Here is an 18,280-nt window from a genome sequence, read left to right as displayed (position 1 = left end):
AATAATTTAATAATGTTGTTTGGCACTGAGTTCCAAAAATGTGTCTGTTGGTATGTCAATGTTGGAACTTAGTATACTAGATGCTGTACTCACATTTAATGATGGATACATTGCAAGAATACAGGCGTTGAAGGATCTAGGTATTCAAATAGGATATAACCTCGAAAAACATGGAGAACTTGGACACATTGCGAATGAGATAATGGTAACAAACACAACCAAAGAGGCAAGATCCAAGAGAAGGAGGGCAGTATTAGGTGAGCAGGATAGAGAAGAACACAAGGACCACCAACCAGAAGGGTTGTAAAACATTTTTTTCTGTAATAGGTAAATTTTTATAGAAATTTTTACTTTAAGCATGATTTACTTAAAACTACATTTTTCAACATAAATGACCCGTTTTCTCAGAATCTATTAGATCTGTCTGCATGAAATTTTTACAGGTAACAGTGTGATGATATGGAATTCCTTTGATTGAGTTTGCTGTAATAGTTTATTAAGAATAAATAAAATGTCTAATTGAGGACTGTTTTTGCAAAACTTGCTAACTGCAAAATTGAGATTTTGATGGCAGGCCTCTACATGATGTTAAAGGCTTCTTAGTAAAATTTGATTATTTCTCTTCATTGTAATGTGTCAAAGTGTGATCGTTTTTCCAAAACTTGCTTTCTTCTGTAAAATTTAGTTTTTTCAGTTAGCAAGTTTTGCAGAAACGGTCCTTAATTCTTGTTTTTAATTTTAGAAGTTGGTAAAAAATTTTGTTTTTCTATTAGATATTTTATCATCAAAACGAATCAGTGTACTCAGAAGGAATGCATAAACATCCTGTAAAATTGACACATTTCTATACCTAGTATGTTCTGATATAACTGGTTATTAATATTGCTGTTTTAACATTAGTGAATCTGATGTTTCATTCCCAAACAATTAGAGCAACAACTAGGTTGCAAGGGACAGTGAAATGCATTCCATAAACCTCTCCTATCCAAAACCCAACCTCAACCTGCTCGTGGTGCAACCTGCTTTTACAGATGAGGCTCTGGGGACCGAGTATTGGCGGTATAACCACAACATCAGAAATAGAGGAAATGCTATTTCATCTCTTACGCTGGCCTGCCACGGCGTAGAAATGTTCCACAAGTGGTGCTTGTGAGAAAGGTCGGTGGACTCTAAAATTCCTCCCGGCCAGGTCCGATGGACCCATTAACCAACGACAGGTGTGGCCCTCCAGTCATACTGGGGGTTTACGTGAGTGGGTGATGTAACCACCATTACAAACAAAAAATTGGTGCCCACTTAAGGGGATAGGCTGGTCAATTTTTGATGAATTTTCATGAAAAATACAATTATTTTTTTGTATTTTATCTGGATACCCTAATTCTTTCTGTAAATTTTGATGTAACACTCAATTGTGTGCAATGACTTTTTACCCGCCAAATCAGCTGCTATATAAATGTCTGCACTGTGAACCGTGTTGCCAAAAGATTAGGTACTGGATTGAAGAAAGTAGTAAGATGGGTATAACACTTGGTGGGGTGACAAAAGGTAGTCTGAAATCCAAAACTATAGAAATGTTACAGCGTTACTATAGAAGTAGTATAGTCCAAAATCTAGGCAATGTGCAGGCTACGAAGTCTAATATATATGCTACATTATACCACTGCTCCTCTACAGATGATGAACCCCGGCATATAAAGTGTCCAACAGGTGAAGAAAGTTGGTGTTTTTACAATAGGGTGATTGCAAAGGGTGAGAACCCTGGAAAACATGGTGACTGTATACATACACCAATCAATAAAAATGTACTAAAAGCAGTTATTCCTCTCTATAGTAGACTAGCACATGAATCTCTTCTTGGAAGATGTGTGGAAGGAAGAACTCAAAATTCAAATGAGTCAATATACAACATAATTTGGTCAAAGTGTCCTAAAACTACATTTCTTCATAGACACCGAATTGAATTAGCTGTTCAAAAGGCAGTGGCAGAATATAATTCTGGATTATACTGTACGGTTGTACGACTACAGAAAGAAAGTGGCCTGTCACCAGGTAGAAACACCATAGATATAGCTAGGAGAAGAGACGAAAGAAGAACTAAGCTGTACATGACTCGCACCACTGAAAATATAAGAAGTATAGGCAGATTGTCAGATCAGCTAAACTGAGAGTTGAACAAAAGAAAACAGAAAAGGAAAGTACCACATACAGTGCTGGAGGATTTTAGGCCAACAGAAGATCGGTAAGTTTAAAAAAGAATCAGTTACTGTATAAAAAAACACTTCAGTTTTCTCAATAATCATATTTTTCTATATTTATGAACTTCACTATTGAATAATTCTGAAACTATTAGAGATAAAGAGCTGACATTTTTAGCATATGTTCATCATTATATTATCTGCATTTGGGGGGATGATGAATGATATCAGGATGATAATCAATTATTTGTTTATAATTGTGCAACATTTTTTATTATAATTCATTTAGGCAGCATTTTGAAGTAGTAAAATGCGTCCTAGGAAAATAAAAATATCCACAAATGTAGATCATGATACCAGCTTCACTTTAAAAAAAGATTCATGAATTTATCTAGAATACTTCCAGAGTTATTAAAAAAATTAATATATCCTCATAATGTTATTTTTCTTTCTTTGCAACAATTATTAAATGTTAATAACAATTTATTAGTATATTGTGGGTATTGTGTGAATATGAAGTACATGCTGTGAAAGTTTCACAATTCTAAATGTAAAAATGTGGAAATTACAAAATTGACCAGCCTATCCCCTTAAAAAACGGTTACACTTATGCTAATTAACCTAATGGCAAATGCTTCAGATAAGTTTTCCGGAGGTAAAATAGTCCCCCATTCGGATCTCCGGGCGGGGACATCTGCAGGACGTCATTTACAGAACATCCTTAAAATTCTCCAATGGAACGCAGGAGGACTTACACAGAGCAAAAAAGCCGAACTACAAACAATCATAGAGGAAAAAGGGATAGATGTATTTATTATACAAGAAGCAAATGTATCAAGAGATCAACTGAAATACTTTCAAATTTCTGGATTCAATATATATATATATATATATATATATATATATATATATATATATATATATATATATTCTCCTCAATGCAACTCAAACCAAGAAATGGATTCGGAACACCTCAAAATCTGTGCTTCATTGACTGGTCATGATAATATCTTTGAAAAATATTGGAGTGCAAGAGGTCAAAAGACTTTATTGTCAAATGCCTGGCATTAGAAAACAACAACATATTCTCCCCAAATCACGTCAAGTAGCTAGTGGAATTCTTGCAGGTGTTAGAATAAACATTTTATCAAAATTTAAAGTTATAAAGGAAATGCAACAAGAAGACAAAGTAGAAATTATCCAAATTGAAATCTGGAAAGGAAATTCACATTACACCATATATGGAATATACAATCCACCTAATAACAACCCTTGTCTGGATATAATAAATATACACCGAAAAACGATTTTGATTGGCGATTTTAATGGTCATTCACCTAAATGGGGATACAAAGACTATAATGCTAGTGGCAAAACTATTGAAGATCTATTAAATTCAAGCACTTTAGAACTTATTTACAGGAACGACGATTGTCCTACATACTTACATTATAATGGTCAGTGTACAAACCCAGACCTCCTGTTAGTATCATCAAATTTGCAAGATAAGACTACACGTGAAATCAGTGAAGACCTAGGATCAGATCATAGAGAAGTTATTGCATCCATAATACATTAGAACAAACAAAATAATAACAAACCAAAACCAAAATACTCTTGGAATTTTAGAAAAGCTAATTGGGCAAAATTTACAGAAGAGACCGAACAAAAATTATACTCCATTGAATACGAAGTATGTACAGATAAACTCAACAATACAATCTCAAACATAATTCTCGAAGCAGCAAAAAATTGGATTCCAAGAGGACAAATTAAAAACTATAAACCCTTTTGGAATGCAGATCTATCAAAGTTAAAAAAAGAAAGGGACATAGCAAGGAAAAAAACAGAATTGTCCAACAACCCAATAGATACACAAGAATGGCGAAGAAAGGCAGCAAAGTTTAAAAAAGAAATCTATGTAGCCAAGAAAAATGCATTCAGTGAATTTATCGAAAAAGCTGATTATAGAAAAGATGCAAAAAAAATATACAGATATGTAAATAAAATCACATGTCAAAGAGAAACGAGGAAAGAACCACTCAAATTTAATGGGAAAACGTTCACTTCCAGCAGCTCTACTGCCAAAGCCTTTAATAAGCATTATAGCTCTCAACATAAACTTTCTCCTGAAGCTAAAAAGAAGCAAAGGCAGATCAAAAAAGATCTCAAAAAATTTAAGAAGTGTCAAGAACAAACAAACGATATATTCCGCAAAGAATTCACCATAAGAGAACTAGATTCTGCAATCCATGAGTTAAAAGATAAAAAATCTCCTGGATCTGATATAATACATGCAGAATTTCTGAAACACCTTGGACAAAAGGGAAGAAATGCACTACTGAAATTATGTAACATATCATGGACTTCTACTGTACCTACAGAGTGGAAAAAAGCAATAATTATCCCTATTCTAAAAAAAAAGGCAATACAGGTGATGATATAAATAATTACAGACCAATTTCTTTAACAAGTGTCATTGCAACAACAGCAGAACGTATGATTTCAGCGAGGTTAAATTGGTTCTTAGAAAGTAATAACATACTAACAGCAGCACAAACAGGATTCAGACAACACCTATCTACCAAAGAAAATACAATTCAGCTCTCCCAAGATGTCAAAGAATCTTTCAACAAAAATCAAGATACGCTATCAGTTTTCATTGATTTTGAAAAAGCATACGATTCAGTATGGAGGTATAAACTACTTGAAAAACTCACAAAAATAGGCATTCAAAACAACATGCTAAACTGGATCTCTCACTTCCTTTCCCAGCGTTTCTGTGCTACAAAATACAATGACAGTACTTCCAAATTCCGACAAATAAAAATGGGCCTCCCACAAGGTGCAGTACTGAGTACAACCTTGTTTAACATCTACATCAATGATCTCCCCCCAGCTGTTTCAAGTGCAGAAATAAAGACAGCTCTTTTTGCAGATGAAATGGTCAAGTGGACATCTTCTCCACAAATAGTCAAATCCAAAACTTCAATGGAAAAGGCTCTGATCCTATTAGAAAAGTGGACTGACAACAATTTGATGACCATAAATACTGATAAAACAACGTTTGAAATATTTAGTCTGAAGAAAAAAATCCCAAAACTAAATCTACAGAAAACAAACCTGAGACAAACATATGAAACGAAATATTTAGGAACAATTTTTGATTCAAAATTATCTTGGAAAAATCATATTGAAGCAGTAGTAAATAAATCAACAAAAAGACTTCCAATTTTAAAGGAATTAGCTGGAGCCAAGTGGGGTAGAAATCGGCAGACTTTGAACATCACGTACAAAACATTCATCAAGCCAATACTTCTCTACAATGCGGAGGTATTAATTACAGCAAATAATTTCAACCTGAATCGACTAGAAGTATGCCAAAATCAGACCCTGCGATTAATAACTGGTGCAGCAAAATCAACCCCAATCACGGCAATGCAAGCCCTAACCCAGAACCCTCCAATATGTCTAACTCTAGAGGAGCAGGCACTAACACACCATGAAAAAATGCTACGGTTAACAACAACAAAATGGGAAAAAAGACTGTTACAACCAACCAAGTTGAAAACACAAATAAGTTTCCTGTCCAAAGTCACGGAAATAAAAACAGAATTGAATCTCCCTAAATCTAAAGAAAACATTTTAAGCAGAGAAAACCCTCTAACCTTCGAACCAATTAACATTCAAATAGATTTAGAAGAACCAGTTACAAAATCTGAAACTTCCAAACCTGTACTAAAAGCGCTGGCATTAGAAGCTGTGAACAATAGATACCCACCAGAAGAATGGTTACATATCTACACAGAAGAGTCTACTATCGATAACAACTCAGGATCAGGAATTATGTATGCGTTATTCTCATTTTATCAACCAGCAGGACATCATACAACAAATTTTGATGCGGAAATAATGGCTATTCATATCTCACTCCAACACCTACTATACAGAATAGATAAATTTCAAAATGCTGTCATTCTCTCTGATTCTAAAGCAGCATTATATGCAATAAATTCATATAAAATGATGTCGATCCAAATTAAAGAATGTCACAAAATGATCCAACAACTTCAAAAACTACAGAAAAGAATTCAATTGCAATGGATACCTGCACATTGGGGAATTGCTGGAAATTAAACTGCTGACTTTCTTGCCAAAAAAGGATCCAGTTTAATTCAGAATACAAATACAAGCCTACCTTTTACATCCATCAAAAGACTAATTAAAAATAAATATAAAATCAAGCAAAACCAAGCACTATGTACCAAAGCCAAAGATAAAAAATGGAGAATTTAATAAAAAAACCAGAAATTATTCCAGAAATCCCACGTAAATCTGCAGTAGCAAAATTCAGACTGCTTACAGAACATGATTATTTGGCCAAACACTTGAATAAAATAGGAATTTACACAAATCCAAATTGCCCTCTATGCAACAAAGAAGAAGAAATGACTGAAGATCATCTCATAACCTGTGAAGTTCTACCTGATGGATCCACCACAAAGAAATATTGGAGAGCAAGAACTCTAATGGCTTCATTGCCAAAGCCCGGCATTACATAACAATAACATTAAGTAGTGAGATAGAGCTTGACGACTCCCTTTAATAAAAGTGAAAAAATAAAAAAAATAATAAGAAACGGAAAAGAAAAGTGTGGGTTAGAAAGTGGATAGGGAGAAGTGAGAAGTGTGCTTGATGCTTTCAGCACTCTTATGTTAGAGGTGGCAAATGAAGATTCATAGTAATGTACAGCATAAAATTGTATTATACACCATATTAGTATGGTGTATGGTTTAATACATTATTATTATTAGTAAAAGTTCTTGTATAGTATTGTGGAATATAAAGTTACAACTCTACTGTTGGAAGTATGGAGTAATAAAATACAAATGTACAAGAAATCTTTGTGACTAATAATTATTAGTTACAGCTCAATACACTTGTAATGTATTAGCAGCGTTTCTCAAACTATGGTCCGCAGACCACCTGTGGTCCTCGAGGTCTGCCCTTGTGGTCCTTCGAAAAAGACAGCAGAAAAAATAAAATTCAAACGAATTCCATATCACACTATAGCTGAAAATCTCAGAGTTTGGAAATGACACATGGCAATCACCTTTCACTTTTTCTCCCAGTACTGACATTTTATGAAATTTATTACCCTACCCGTCTACCAACTTCCCACTCTACTCTCAGTAACAAAAGAGGGATTTAAAGCACTATGAACGCGGGATTTCTCGCCGCCTTTTCCTGCACATTTGGCACAGCACCTGTAACCTAGCCAAGGACCACCTGAATTCATAACAGAGGACCAAAGTACTGAATCTTTCCATGTATTTATGACTTTCTTAATAGTTTTGCCGACACCCAGTCTGCACATTGAAATGGGAAATGGGCACGTACTGTACGTCGTACACCAAAATAGAACGTGCCAAATTGCATCTTTACTTGTTTCTGTGTTATTTCTTTTTATTTCTGTTTTTTTTCAGATAAGAAATTTTACACTCCGCCTATTTTAAAATCCAGGCGAATCAGATCCAGAAATTCAAATTACAATACTTTTCTAAATATCTCTTTTTGTGGTCAATCACAAGTAACTTATAACAGATTCTGTGCATTATCGATTCGTTTTTTCATTAGCAGTTAGTTGTTTGAAATCCTTCTTGTGTGGTACACGCTTGTAGTTGTCTATGTCTCTGTTAAATAGTGCCCATTATATATAATGAAAAACTGGCTTTGATCCAATCTTTGAAAAGAAAGGAGCGTGATGATACAGTTCATTTAGGCAGTGTTAATAGTTCAGAAGCTGTGTGTGAAGATATTAATATCAATGATTCTCGTGCCATTAATGAAATATCTAGACGTCCAAATATAGAACTGTGCAAGAATTGGCAAGCTCATCCATCTCATTAATGTGAGTACCAACATTTATTTTTTTTTTTTTAGTTAATAAATTAAAGACTATTCAAACTCTAATAGCCTTGAATTATTAAAAAAAAAAAAAAAACAAAAATGAATTTTCTTCTATTAACATTAACTTAATTAGTTAATACTAATATAAACTTAATTGAATTATAAGTTAATTTTAATTAATTAATTCTACTTTAAAATTTAATTACTGGTATTAAAATATGCTACAAAAATGATAAATTTGCTTTTGAAGGGAACAAGAGTAAGGTGGTCTGCAGAACTGTTCTGACTTAAAAAAGTGGTCCCCACTTCAGAAAAGTTTGAGAAACGCTATATTAGACCATACTTTTGTAGAATAGGGTCCATGTTGGATGCTGGCCGAAAGCTGGCCTCTTCATTGCACTTTTGATCGTCCAAGGTCTCTCTTCCCAAAAGGATTGTAGTGAAATAGCCTCTGAGGCAGCCTGTTATTGGGCGTCCATGATACATGTTCATACCCGTTGTTTCTGTATGTTGATATGGTACCGGTGATGGCAGTTATGTTAAATTCATTCCTGATGTCGACATTCCGTTTATGATCATATAAAGTACTGTATATCCGACCAAAGGTCTCTGGAGTTCTCATTTCTGCACTTCTATTCTTTGAAGTTGTCAAAATGTTAAGTTCATGTTTCTGAGCTGTATTACAAAGTTGGAATTGCCATGACTTTATAACATTTCAGAATTGTCTCTGGCAGACTTTTTTATTTATGTCTTACTAATAAAAACTCTTATACAGACGTTTAACTGTCTTATACTTACACAATGAATAACTCGTTTATAAGTTGTATGTAAATTCCTTACTAATAATCACTACATACGTCATGTATAACAGTACAACTGTTACATAGCTACGTCATAGTTTCGTCATTACTTCATTACAAAAGGTGATAGAATAATAAAATTGTGGTTCTCTATTGTATCCGGTTAGTGAGCGCTAGTGTGCCACGCTAAGTATCGACAGTACAACTGGACCTGGTCGATTACCACACTATATTTTGGTCAAAGAGTACAGCTACAGCAATATTATTCTAATTCTTCTGTGCTCTTTGGTTTGTTCTTCTGTGGTTACAAGGGAACCATCATCATAAAATGACAATCTATAGAAACAGCTGTTAGAGGGGTGGACATTTTTTTCTCTCTATACAACACTTAAACAAGGCATTTCGTGTATATAACTACTGCAAAGCAATTCCCATGTATAGTTACAGGGTGCTTATACATCCATCACTTATGCGTGATTTATTAGTAGCTAATGTTTTCTGTCCCAACTCTACATAAGTCTCATATAAAAACTATATATAGTTTATTAGTAAGACCGTATATATCTAGAATTTATGTAAGAAAGCCATTCTAGATATTTATCTAAATGAACTTACCAACTTCGATATATGTTCATAGCTTTCCTGGTAAATATCCATGTTACCAGTTTCGGTAAGGAGACGATTAGCCAGTTCTGTCAAATCTGTTACTTGCTGCTGGTTTCCCTGCTGACCATCATCTTGTCCAGCTTTCTTTCGCCTCCATCGCTCTGATGCTGACATAGTTTTGTTGCCTCCTGAGGAAGTAACGGTTCTAATTTTTATTTTGCATTAAAAAATTTAAAAGACCATAATTAGTGAAGAATAATAAACAGATCTACCTCTGATTGAAGTTCTGGCTGATATGTACATCTATTATCAGGCAGTACATCACTTGACGATATGTATCAGAGGCAGATCAATTGTTTGTATACATCTGAAGTCTGATTAGTGTAATATGTAACTAGTCAGCGATGTATGCAATGGAGGGTGAAAGGAACTGGCCACCCTACCCCATTATCTCCTGGCCTAGGTGCCTCATGAGTGATGCTTTATGATGTCACTTATGAGGTTCAGACCTGTCTTTGGACAGTTGACTAAACAACGACAATAAGCAGATCAATATTAAGATATAGAGATTGTATAGATTGTTTAAGAAGTAGGAGGAAATGAAGAAAGATTGGAAAAAATTGGATTTGGACTGATAGATCTGCCCTTGGGCAGACAATTACGAATGAATGAAATAAACAGATACATAGAAATTGAAAATAAGGACTGCATTAATAAACAAGGTAAAAGAAAATATAGTAATGAATTATCTGCATCATACAAAATGAATTCAAACATGATTTGAGAATATCTAAGAGAGAGAAAAGTGTCGCTTTAAGAAGAGCACAAGTTGTATACGCAATATTGTAAAATAACGACTTTTATCACCATATATCATATTTTGTTGGTTGTGAGAAAGCTTAAGGTAACATGAACAGTAAGTTATTAATACTTTAAAAAACTTTAGGGCCTACAAAATAATATTCCCAATAATTCTGAGAAACGACAATATAAACCAGTTAAAAACAGGAAAACAAAAGTCCATAAAAAATTTAAGAATAGCATGATAATAGCAAGATTTCGGAACCAGTAAAAATGAAAAGAAAAATGAGACTGAATTGTGATCTACAACGGATATTAATGCTTATTATATGAAAGAGAATACAGCTAGAATTATATTCATGAACAATACAATTAATACAATATTGTATGATATTACTCTTACGAAATTATGGAAAAATTTAAGATCATAACACATTATATAAGTACTGTACCACATGTCTGGCTCATAGGTTTAATATTACGACCTTTTATAACTTTCACTGTATTAAGATTCTAACTCGAAATTGTTGTAAATATGATGATATCTGTGACAATTTATGAAAAATACCACATTCTGGTGCTGGTGTGATGTGCATGATCAGAATGCGCAAAGATGACGATATGAACATCTCAACAGAAATTGTTCTGCATTCTTTCACTGATGGAAATGAAATCTGTGAAGTGTAGACAATGTGCATTTCGGAATGAATTTAATTTTAGGCATCACAAAGATGTTCCTACCTAGATGTGAGCATAATTAAATGGGACAAGCATTAAGAGAAATGGGCTGTATTGTGTCCATGCATGGAAAGCATAGTAAAAGAAAGGTCTTTGAGGAAAAAGTGGAAAGAATTCACATGACCTTTGCAAGAAGCCTAAGGAAGTCAATTCGAGCCGAAGCATTCACTTGTCCCCATGCTCACTGGATCTTACTCATCTGAACTTTTTCCTGTGGAATTTTGTGAAGGACCAAGTGTATCATGCACCTCAGAATAACTTCAACGATTTGTGACACAAAATTCGTCAAGCTATCGACAGCACAAATGTTTCTGAATATTTGGCTGGAGATTGCGTACAGTTTGGACATCTGCCATGCCACTTGGGGGGGGGGGGGTGGTTTGCACATATGAAGAGGTGGATTCCAAAGTGTCCTAAGTTCTTTTTTTTAAGACTTTAACTTGCTTTATTCACATTTTAATTTATCCTTTTCCAGTTTATATAGGCTATAACTGTGTAAGTTTATTTAACATTTTCCTAAGTCTTGACTTAGTGTCTGCAGATGCTTTTTTCAAATGGATCTAAAGGTGTTAAATTTATTTTACCATTTTTCGTCATTTTTCTCATTACTTGTCATTTGGACTTATGCCAGTTTTGAATCCATCTCTTCATATCGAAGTTCTTTGAGTGTGACGTAGAATGCTTGAGTCTCTGTACCAGAATACACCAGGTCTGCATTAAATTATGGTAACTTTTAAGATTCTCTTGAGGCATCTAAATCGACATTTTCGTGCATTCCAATCATGCACAATATGACAGTGTGACGATGTGGTATTTTTCATGGATTGTCATAGACATCATCATATATACAACAATTCCGAGTCAGAATCTAAAATCTAATACAACTAAAGTTATAAATGTCTGCAATGTTCAACCTAAGCTGGATTCATTATATTATAATCAATCAATCTTCTTAATGTATCCAGCTGTTTGCTGACAACATAATAGTACATTATGCAACGAGCCTATAATGATAGTAATTAAGACGCAAGTATGTTTGTTTATGAAACGATCGCTTGCGTCTTAATTACCATTATAGGCAAGTTTCATACGACTTTTTATGCTCGACCATACGTCTAACTTGAAATTATTCAGAAGTATACATTTTATTTGTATCTGACAGAAGATCAGAAGTGACCTTGTTGATAGCTCGAAATTGTGAGATGTGTGCAGACGCGAAAGTATTGATTTTTTCCGACGAACAATAATGTCATTGACCTTGATGTAATGCAGAGAATGTATAACCTGGAAACTGATTTAGAATTGAAAAACGAGATGACAAATTGAATTTATTTTAATATTATTTACAATTAATGCTAATTATTATAGTAACAGAACACAACCTTCTGCGACAGTATTGGATTTCCAGCCTCCGTGACGTTTCCCTCATCTTTCGATTGCATATCCGAGAATAATCGAAAACCTGAACTTTAATGAATAGGTGTACTTTAATGACATGCATTAAAGGACTGCTACCAGGTGTATAACTACTACATTTCGGCATGGTCGAGCATAAGTCCATTATAGTCCACTGTACTCTTCAGTTTTTGTTTTTCATGAGAAATGAGGGGTATTTTGACCAATGTTCATTTTAGATGCCTGTTGCTAGTAGCCAGAGTTGGGGTGTAGTCAATATACACAGGACAGTTTGAAGAACATCTGAGATCTGGATGAGGCTTGCAATTTTAAATGTATTTTTAGATCCTTTTGTAATACATAGTGTCTGATTTGTTGAATATTACATTAAATTTATAATGGTGCAAATACATAATACAAGAACTGTAAACGTTTCAAATGCTCTTAGTCACTTCGTCTTAATGTCCATGTTTCTGCCCAATACAATGATACACTCCACACAAAGCACTTCACTAGTCTCTTCCTTAGTTCTTTCTCCAGAGGTCCGCAGAAGATGCTCCTTTTCTTATTAAAAGCTTCCTTTGCCATTGCTATTCTCCTTTTGACTTCTTGGCAGCAGCTCATGTTACTGCTTATGGTACACCCCAAGTATTTGAAGTTGTCCACTTGCTCTATTGCCTCATTTAGATTTCGCAAGTTTACCTTCTTTATTTTTCTTCCTATGACCATGGTTTTCGTCTTGTTGGCATTTATATTCATTCCATACTGCTCACAGCTGTCATTCAGCTTTAGTAGCATATCCCTTAGTATCATCTCCTCTTCTGCTAACATTGCCGTATCAGCAAATCTTATACAATTTATTCTTCTTCCCCCTACTGCTATCACTCCTCCCATGTTCTGAAAACAGATCTTCACTAAATCCTCCAAGTAGATGTTGAACAGGGTATGTGATAAAGGGCATCGTTGACTTATCTCTTCCTATTTTGCTTCCTTCTGACATTTCTTCTCCTATCCTGACTTGACTCATTTCACATAAAGGTTACTACACAGCCTCCGCTCTTTCCAATCCACGTCAATTTTCTTTAGGATCCCCATAAATTGATTTCAATTCACTCTGTCAAACGCCTTTTCTAGGTCCAAAAATACTATAACCACTTCTTTATTCTTCTCTAGATATCTTTCGTCGATTGTTCACAGGAGTCCAATTGCATCTCTCGTACCTTTTCCCTTCGTGAAGCCAAACTGCTCTTCTTTCAACTGTTCTTCCATTTTCTGATTATATGTATAGCCCACTTACATAAAGTACAAAATGTTATGATGTAGTACAATTATCACAAGGGACCATACTTTGTCCAATGAGGCTATAAGGTTAAGTATGTTAAGTATTACTGGAGTTTTAAGTAGCTGACGCGCGTGCATCTAGCAAGCGAAGTACTTGACTAATTGCTCACATGACTGTGGTCAAGTTCGGCAGAACAAAACATGGACCACTTTAACAATTACACTAATATTTACAATATAAATTATTTACATTATGTATACTAAACTATGCTATCTATATATATAATTTGAACTGGTAATGGAAATTACGGGACAATGGCTGAATGGATTTTAATAAATGACCCCTCATTTTGAAGCTTGGAACCCAAAGTCTTCAGCGAAATGTCAGTTTTCCTACATAATTTTTCTATTTTCCAAAATCCATCTTTCGTCAGTTTTGAGAACTAATTGCATTTCAAAATAAAACAAAACACACACTACAATAAACTACAAGCTATTACACGAAGGCCATGATCTGCAGGATTGCTGACATATTTAGAGTTGAAATTCAATTGGTTATTAAAAGCTTCAAGACTTACTAAAAATAATTTACAGGTCTGATTCTCCGGTGTGTAATTTTCTGAGTACAGCTGTGTATTGGATATTAAAATCTACAAAATTTGAGGTGGTTTGATGACATCATTACCATTAGAAATTAATTATTAATATAGTTAATGCCATGCTGTTAATATATAAACTACAAAACTTGCGTAAGATAATAATATTATGATTAAAAATCAAATATTTTATAGTTATTAATAAAGTGGGTTGGGTCTTTTTCATATATTTAATTATTTATTTCTCAAACTATTTATTTATTATTTAATTATTTTTTCATATATTTAATTATTTATTTCTCAAACTATGGTCCGAGGACCACCTGTGGTCTTTTGGTTCTTCAAAAAAGACAGAAGAAAAAATAAAATTCAAACGAATTGCGTATCACACTACAGCTGAAAATCTCAGAGTTTGGAAATGAACCATGGCAATCGCCTTTCACTTTTTCTCCCAGTACTGACATTTTATGAAATTTATTACCCTACTCGTCTACCGAATTCCCACTCTACTCTCAGCAACAAAAGAGGGATGTAAAGCACTATGAACGTGGTATCTCGCCATCTTTTCCCCACACATCCCGCGTCTGTAACCCAGCCAGGGACCACCCAAATTTATAACAGAGGATCAAAGTACCAATCTTTTCATGTATTTATGACTTTCTTAATAGTTTTGCCGACACCCAGTCTGCACACTGAAATGGTCACGTATTGTACATCATATACCAATAATAGAACGTGCCAAATTGCATATTTACTTGTTGGAAATCGGGCATGTTTCTGCATTAATTCTTTTTATTTCTGTTTTTCCAGATGACGATATAAGAAATTTTAGACTCTGCCTATTTTAAAATCCGGGCGAATCAGATCCAAAAATTCAAATTACAATACTTTTCTAATTATATTTTTTGTACCCAATCACAAGTAACGTAAAAAGATGGTCCTCACTTCAAAAAAGTTTGAGAAACGCTGTGCTAGAGAAATTATGTAATGGACAACTAACGTCTGCTTTTAAAATTCCCTTAAAATGGGAGTGGACATGATTGTAACTACAGGGGAGATTTAGATGCTGTTATGGAATGTGGTTGTGAAGATGTTATTTTTGTTTGTGAGGATGTTGAGTTAGAAGAAAATAATATGATGGCACTGATATAGGCCTACTACATTGCAGGTTATGTTGCCAAGTGTGTAAGTGTAGTAGTAAAGTGTGTTAGATGTTGACAAGTTTATACTGTGATCAGACATTGGAATATTCCAGTGATACAGTATAATTGAATAATTATTTAAGAATAATAGACTGAGGAGTACTCATGTGGCGCACACAATTCGTAACAAATGTGACTGTACTTGCATATAATGTGTTCCAGTGTTTAATTTCGGACAAATATGAGAGCGACTTCATTAATGCAACAAATCAAAGGCGTCTCTTGAAAACATTAATACGTGAACAATGTGAAAGTGTTGGTAATAGTGGTGACTTTACAGTGTGTGATTGCGAACATTTCACAAGTATGCTAGTTTCTAGAGCCACAACTACATTGGCTAATGTTCTAAAATGAAACAAGATAGTATTGCCAGTGCTTCAGGAACAAGAAGAAAATTGCAGAGTTTCATAAAAAAACAGGTACCAATAATAGTGTGTATTTAAATGACATCTCATGAATAACTATACTGCTTCTACTTCTTCAGAGAACTGCGCATTCCTGTCAATTTTCTGCTTTATTAACTGTCGTTTTTCTGTACTAACAGTAGTATGAAACGAGCTTTAAATGACTTCCGCCAAATTTGGAATAGACATCGACTGAATTGAACTGCCAACAAAGAAAACAAAATCACTACCTGTTCAAGAGCACCACACTCAATCGCTTTCACCTTCATCTTGACGATATTAAAAGCCTAAACTAACCTAACCTAACCTGTCACTAAAATCCTAAACTAATCTAACCTAACCTAACTTGTCACAGATTCGCCTATACAAGGCATAACGAAAGCCTAAACTATCCTAACCTAAACTGTTACAGTTTCGTATATGCAAAGCATAATAAAAGCCTAAACTAACCTAACCTAATCCGTCACTAAAATTCTAAACTAATCTAACCTAACCTAACTTTTCACAGATTCGCCTATACAAGGCATAACAAAAGCCTAAACTATCCTAAGCTAACTTGTCACAGTTTCGTATATGCAAAGCATAATAAAAGCCTAAACTAACCTAACCTAACCTGTCACTAAAATTCTAAACTAACCTAACACAGATTTACCTATACAAGGCATAACAAAACCCTAAACTACCGTAACCTAACCTGTCACAGATAAGTACGTAAGACTTAATAAAAGTCTAAACTAACCTAGCCTGTCATAACACTCCATTTTCTTACCACTATACACTTCCCTAAGGTATGAAAATGGCCGAATTTCTATGCCGCTGGAACATTGCAAACTAGCGTGAAACGTTTGTAATGTCTCATAAGTTATGTTGGTACATGTAAGACTGCTGAACATGCATATATCCGCAATAGGAAAAGAAGTCAATCAATGCTCGTTTAACAACCGTAGTAGTAGTAGTAGATAAAATAATAGTTATGCTGATTACTGTCTTGTTAATATAATTTACTATTAACTAGAGTAAATAATGCCAAGCACCACTATTAAATATACCCAAGAGAAATGGCATGCAGAGCATGTCCCGTTTGTATGACGTCACGATTCTACTATCCAGTCCTGATAAAGAACTTATAGCGAAGGTCCCGGCAGAACCCTATGAACGAATGAGTGTATGCCATCTTGTTCTCTTTTGTATTCACTGTCCACGTAGAACTACGTCTTTTTCCTCAGGCAGTACCTATGAGTGATAACTCTGGAATTTTTTTTTTCTTGTTAGGAGGGAGGGAACATCCCACACACTACGACCTGAGGTATATTGTACACCCCCTATTTGGGATGAGTTGCCCACCGATCGATCCCCTACGTGCACTGACTTAACCACTTGACCCCCTTAACAACTGGTCCCTACAGCCAACAAAGTCCATGTACCACTCCTGCTCCGGCAACCCCTCCAATGCTCCCTTAACGGTCCGAGGTGGAAGTCCTCCACAGAGGTGGTTTGCCCCAGGTTGCGTTGCAGAAGCTATGCATCATCACTTGAATACAATCCACAGAGCCCAGTCGAGAGAGCCAGGAGCTTCGGAGGGCCGCCTGTAGAGCGATCTGAAAACCAGAAGAAGTAACGGAATGATGAATGAAAGGATTATAGGGGAGAAAAGGAAGTGGCGTAGTTGAGTGGGGTTCCAACTGTCTGATAAAGTTACCTGATATTCATCCATAGGGGTGAGGAAAAACCTTGAAAAAACTTCACCCAGGCAATTCGTCCAAGAATCGAACCCGTGCCCGCTGGGTTCGGAGTTAGGCTCGCTAACCCCTCACTCACAACGGTGGATTAACTCTGGAATTAACTGTCACTGTCCTGATGGAGTGGAAGAGAAGGCCTGATGGCCTTAACCTTACCAGAATAAATAAATAAGTAGTAATAATAATTATTATTATTATTATTATTATTATTATTATTATAAATAACCCACACTTGTTCTCCTTGTCTCCTTAGCAATTAGAATAATAATTGGAGCAAAGGCTAGAGAATCGTGTAGACCATTTTTTTTAATGAGAGATTCTGACCTTAACAAATCAGTACATATACTCTTTAATAAATTTATTCTTATGTAATAAAGAAAATTTTCTAACTAATTCAGCCATACATAGCACAAATACCCGCAGAAAGAATGATTTTCATACACCATCATCAAATTTATCATGCTATCAAAGGGGAGTACGTTACATGGCAATAAAAATTTTCAATGGTCTTCCTGAAGACATTAATGGCCGGTTTGTCCAAGTATTGTTAGAACACTTAACGACTGTTAAACCTTCAACAGTTTGTTAAATACAGTTTTTCCATTTGTTCAAC

General features: G+C 34.8%; 1 protein-coding gene across 5 annotated transcripts in view; it reads right to left on the bottom strand.

Moving 5' to 3' along the window:
• Positions 1 to 18,280, bottom strand: part of LOC138715562 (uncharacterized) — a 77,111-nt gene that overhangs the window by 11,902 nt on the left and 46,929 nt on the right. For 2 of the 5 annotated variants that reach the window (XR_011336453.1, XM_069848633.1), the window contains one exon: positions 14,774 to 17,526. Coding sequence is in view for 2 of the 5 variants with exons in the window: in XM_069848633.1 (XP_069704734.1) it covers positions 17,447 to 17,526 (80 nt within the window). In the remaining 3 variants the exon portion in view is untranslated. Of the gene's footprint in view, positions 1 to 9,520; positions 9,700 to 14,773; positions 17,527 to 18,280 lie in introns of those variants that run through there. The other 3 variants (XR_011336451.1, XR_011336452.1, XM_069848632.1) reach the window with 3 other exon arrangements.

Source organism: Periplaneta americana, chromosome 15 (genome assembly GCF_040183065.1).
Source record: "Periplaneta americana isolate PAMFEO1 chromosome 15, P.americana_PAMFEO1_priV1, whole genome shotgun sequence".
Taxonomy (NCBI): domain Eukaryota; kingdom Metazoa; phylum Arthropoda; class Insecta; order Blattodea; family Blattidae; genus Periplaneta; species Periplaneta americana.
Note: the sequence above shows the minus strand (reverse complement) of the source record. Positions and strands in the feature narration are given on the sequence as shown.